The sequence below is a fragment of the Montipora foliosa genome, chromosome 6, assembly GCF_036669935.1.
Source record: "Montipora foliosa isolate CH-2021 chromosome 6, ASM3666993v2, whole genome shotgun sequence".
Taxonomy (NCBI): Eukaryota; Metazoa; Cnidaria; class Anthozoa; order Scleractinia; family Acroporidae; genus Montipora; species Montipora foliosa.
The window spans coordinates 57,871,084-57,876,083 of record NC_090874.1 but is presented as its reverse complement, the minus strand read 5'-3'; the positions used below and the strand labels follow the sequence as shown (position 1 = coordinate 57,876,083).

Below are 5,000 nucleotides of genomic sequence, written 5' to 3'. Positions count from 1 at the left end.
AAAATCAACAATATTGAAATTTTTCTGCCCAAAAATGCAAGTATGATAGTCAGATTGTTTTACTCCACGAACAAAGAAATTAACACTGATCGTCAACCAAAAATCTTACATGTAGCCCTGAATTTAATTCAACCTTGTTCATAAAAAACTTGTCATGAATCAATTTTACGAAATTCCGCGTCATCAAATTCCAGAACTGTTCCTTCAATTTCCAATACAAGGCTGTGCTCTAAGAGATATACTGGTACCTAATTTTATTGCAAATTTAACATTTCCTTGTTGCCGAAGGTCGCCAGGGGCCACAGGGTGCTGCTAGAGCAAAGTCCTGCAATGCACGGTCATAAATAGCTAGCTTGCACTAGCCAAAGGAATAATTAATGAATACGGTTTATTACAATCTTACACATCAAAATTGATTTATTAACAAGGCATTGACGGTCTAGTTTAACTCAGTTTACCATCCGCAACAGTTCAACAGTTGTGAAGGGTAACAGAACAACCCAAACCTTTACAAAAGTGCTAACCTTATCTAAAGCATAGTGTTGAGGCCTATGGTTAGAATATTTGTAAAGGTTTGGGTTTTTTCAACTATTATAGTACCCTTCAGCCCCTACCCCCCACCCTCAGGATAGTCATGCCGCATCCATGTTGCATGGGGACTTCAGGATACAAAATGTAACCATTCAATACAGTCGTGTACCGCTATTTTATTTCCATTTCTAAAGAACAATAATGAGTTACGTACCTTTCTGTATCCCAGAATGAGATTGTTTTAGCATATGTGACAACAAGTACAGTACCATCTTTTGATAGTACCATACTGGACGCACTGTTGGGTAAATCAACCTTCTTTACTTCACTCATTGTTCTCGTGTCCCAAAGCCTTCAAACAAAATTAACAGAAACATCACATGCATGTAATTGCCGCAAGCACTGGTCAGTGAGCAGCTTACTATTCTTGACATTTGGGATCCCTGTGCCTTCAATACCAGGATAAAAGTTGATTTAGCAGAGTTAAGGATTCTACATGTACTAGACGAGCTCACAGTACACATGATCAGCCATTTTCAATGTCAATAAGGTGTAGGTACTTTATGTATCCCCTATTATAGTGTATTTAAATTAAATTATGCATGTACTTTCTACAACATAGTGATCATTAAATTTTTTTATAATTATATCTCTTAAGAAATAAACTGTTTCCAAATGCACGGGCATTTGAACTTTTAAAGATTGGATTGTTCAAATTCCTGCCCCCTCAGGCCAAAATGGTGTTCAAATGCCCTAACCTATCGTCGGATTTGTCTGTCATACCCTACTAAAGAACAATCTTTGTTGGCTCCTGCCGCCTTTAATAAAGACCTTTTGAAGACCTTTTTTGTTAGCCAATCGCTCACAAATGCTACATCTCTTCCTTTAAACTCTTCCACTGCACCCAAACACCTGTGTTATAGCTATTAGCGACTTCGGCGCCCGAAAAAAATCATTTGAAACCTGACACTTCCGGTTCAAGTAGTCAGTCGTTCAAGGTCAAAATCAATGGTCTTGTTGTAAATAAAATGAGGACATAAAGACTTTGTTCCTAGATCTCAGATTATCACGTACACCTGCATTGACCAAATCTGTTAAGGCCTCATTCATTACTGTTAAAGAGCATGTGTAATGCCCACCTGCTACATTATATTTAGTAGAACCTGTACAACTGGCTGCTTTAATAGACAGAGTCCAGCTATAAAAGCCTCAGTTAGCCATCCAAGGTTCACTTCAAGGAAGTTTGTCTTCTATAGTAAATCAACTAGCTGTTTGCAATTTGTTAAAAAATTTTCCCCTCCCTTTGGAGATGGGTTGGGTATATCGCTTTGCCTTCATTAAAATTGGGTCACTCCTACAAGGTGCGGTTAAGTCTGCGCAGCGACTTCCCCAAGCTTGTTGGTTTGTTTGCCTTTGTACATTGCTCGCTAACCAATCCTCTTGTCCGATCAAGCATGTGTCATCTACCACTCAGCTCATAGTGCTAGGGAGATAACTGAGGTTGCTCTATATCACGCAATCCAGAAGTCGCATAGGCTAACCAGTCGTAAGGCAGTGTTCCCCTCAAAAAACGCCAATATACGTCTGTTGTCTCGTTCTATTGTATCTTGCGTTATGCATTAAAAGCTAATTATGTTGATACCAAGGAACAGTGATGTTAATTATTATTTTATTTCACTTTGCTTGGAACAGAGCTTTTATTATTATCCAACTTCAACTAACAAGCAAAGGCTAATAATGTTATTATCAACTCTTTCAGTCCCTGAAGGGTTCACCATTAGTGAGTAATAATTTTTCTAAAATCATCTTGTGTTAGAGTAAAATCTACCTGTAGCCCTCTTAAGCTAAGAAGCAAAGAATTAACTAATAATAAAAATTTTCAAACTGGTTCAATTTTGATTTTCTTTGATTCATAATTATTATGATAATGATACACTGTGAGTAGACATCCTTGTTTTCTCAGAGCCACACATGGGAGCAAAAATCATAATAAATAACAAAAATGCCACAGGCAGCTCGCGAGTCACAATAACACAGGATTCGCAAGTACTCCCCTATAGATCTCTGAGAAAAATAAGAGACAGCTCGTAGTCTATGATTATAATGAATATTAGACAAAGAAAGATCAAAACCGATCAGAAGTGGTTTTGAAAACAATTTGAACCAGGAGGAAAGTTAAACCACAACAAAGGACCAGTTGGGAAGTAAAAAAAACCTCTTTTTCTAAGAAATAACAATGTGGTTCCTTCACATTTGAGGCAAAAAATTATCATCTGACAGTTTTTCAGTTTGGGGGTCTAGTTGCGAGTCATTTGAAGAGAATAATAATTATATGAACATCACATGTACACCGTACCTCATTGCTTTGTCTTCTCCTCCACTAAAAACAAACTTGCTATCTTGACTCCACAAGGCAGCCCTTATGTTAACTGTATAACCCTTTAACAAATCTGGCTCTAAACAAAATTAACACAAAATTCAGGGTTTCAGTAACCACCAGCAGCCGACAAAAAGGTTTTGCAATTCAGCTTCAAGATTTCCAAATTTGGAGGGATAGGAGGGGAGGGGGACCCCTAGAAGAAGGAACAGCTCGTCAATACAATCAGTCCCAAACCAGCAACCCTTGACTTCCTATAATAATGATGATTAACAATTGTAATTGTAATAATAATAATAATAATAATAATAATAATAATAATAATAATAATAATAATAATAATAATAATAACAATAATAATAATAATAATACTAATTAGTATCACCTAAGTAGTGGACTGATGCAAATCCTGCATTTTAACTGGCTATGCCACTGGAGGACTATTAGTAATAGTCCTCATGTAGCAAAAAGCGTTATGCTTTCTTTCGTTTTATTCCCAAATAAATATTTCTTCACCTTTCATTTGCTAACTTTATAATTATTATTGCCTTTTCTGTCCGACTAGTTGGGTGATACTAATTAAAAACAATTAGACCCTTCACCCTCAAGGGCCATGGGTAAATAGCCCATTTGGCTTCGCCTCATGGGCTATTGACCAGTGGCCCTTGCTGGCTATGGGTCTAGCTGTTAATAATATTATAAATCATAATAAAGGTGCAGTTACTGTAATGATATCATCATCATCAATGTAAGTCCACTGGCAAATAACGTTAATACAGGCCTTGAGCTTCAGTTTAGAATAAAAAAATCAGCATTCTTAAACGATAAAAAGATGTCAATTGTCAGCATAAGAGTAAAAGTTAATTAGTTAATTAAGATTATGACGCCAAAGATTAACCACAACAGAAGAAGTGTATAACAGGTAAAGTACCAGGCCTAACACCGAGCCTTGAGGCACACCAACTTTTGAGATGATGTTTCATCGAGAAAGAGGCATTGATATCCACAAACTGAGTTCGATTGGTCATTAATAAGAGGTAAACCATAGCATGTTGACTACGAGATCAAAGGAATTCGTGGCTCACAGTATCAAAGGCTGTGGACAGATCGAGTAAAACTAGTATGACACTTTCACCATTGTCAATAGATCACATAATGTCATTATGCACAAGGAGTAGAGCAGTCTCAGAACTATCATGGTACCTTTTATAAGCAGACTGGAAGGACACATACATGTAGGCTATTAGAAGAAAGATAATCAGCTAACTGTGAGGCTACAACTTTCTCGATGAGCTTAGAGATAAGCTTTAAGTTTGATATAAGACGAAAATTAGAGAATATCATGATCAGCATTCTTCTTTTTTAATAAAGGTAACATACATTGTAGCAGTCTTTAGGGAATCTGGCATAACTCCATGTGACAGCGAAAAAATAATTATTGTGGTAAAGATAGGCAATAAAGTCTCGATGCATTCCTTTAAGACACACGCAGGCATAGGATCTGGACAAGGATCAGGATTTTTTTATTAACCCAGTTAGCAGTTTAAGAACAACACTACAATCCCCTTGGCTCCCTTGGTGGGAGGCGCGGTGGCCTCATGGTTAGTGCGCTCGACTCCGGATCGAGTGGTCCGGGTTCGGGTCCTGGCAGGGGACATTGTGTTGTGTTCTTGGGCAAGACACTTTACTCTCACGGTGCCTCTCTCCACCCAGGTGTATAAATGGGTACCGGCGTAATGCTGGGGGTAACCCTGCGATGGACTAGCATCCCATCCAGGGGGGAGTATAAAAATACTCCTAGTCGCTTCATGCTACTGAAACCAGAGATAAGCGCCAGCCTGATGAGCCTTCTGGCTCGTAAGCAGAGACATTCCTTTAAGACACACGCAGGCATAGGATCTGGACAAGGATCAGGATTTTTTTATTAACCCAGTTAGCAGTTTAAGAACAACACTACAATCCCCTTGGCTGAAGGAAGAGAGACAAGCTGTGCACGTGACAGATGTAAGATTAGACTTGGCATCCAGAATGGATTAAGTACATATTTTTAAAATCTTCTCAGAAAAGAAATTAGCAAAGGCATTTAAAAGTA

General features: G+C 38.0%; 1 protein-coding gene across 1 annotated transcript in view; it reads right to left on the bottom strand.

Moving 5' to 3' along the window:
- LOC138007892 (serine-threonine kinase receptor-associated protein-like) overlaps positions 1 to 5,000 on the bottom strand; it is a 13,448-nt gene that overhangs the window by 1,908 nt on the left and 6,540 nt on the right. The window contains exons 5-6 of the mRNA XM_068855006.1: positions 2,888 to 2,987; positions 746 to 883 (exon numbers count right to left, since the gene is read on the bottom strand). Of these exons, the coding sequence (XP_068711107.1) occupies positions 746 to 883; positions 2,888 to 2,987 (238 nt within the window). The remainder of the gene's footprint in view (positions 1 to 745; positions 884 to 2,887; positions 2,988 to 5,000) is intronic.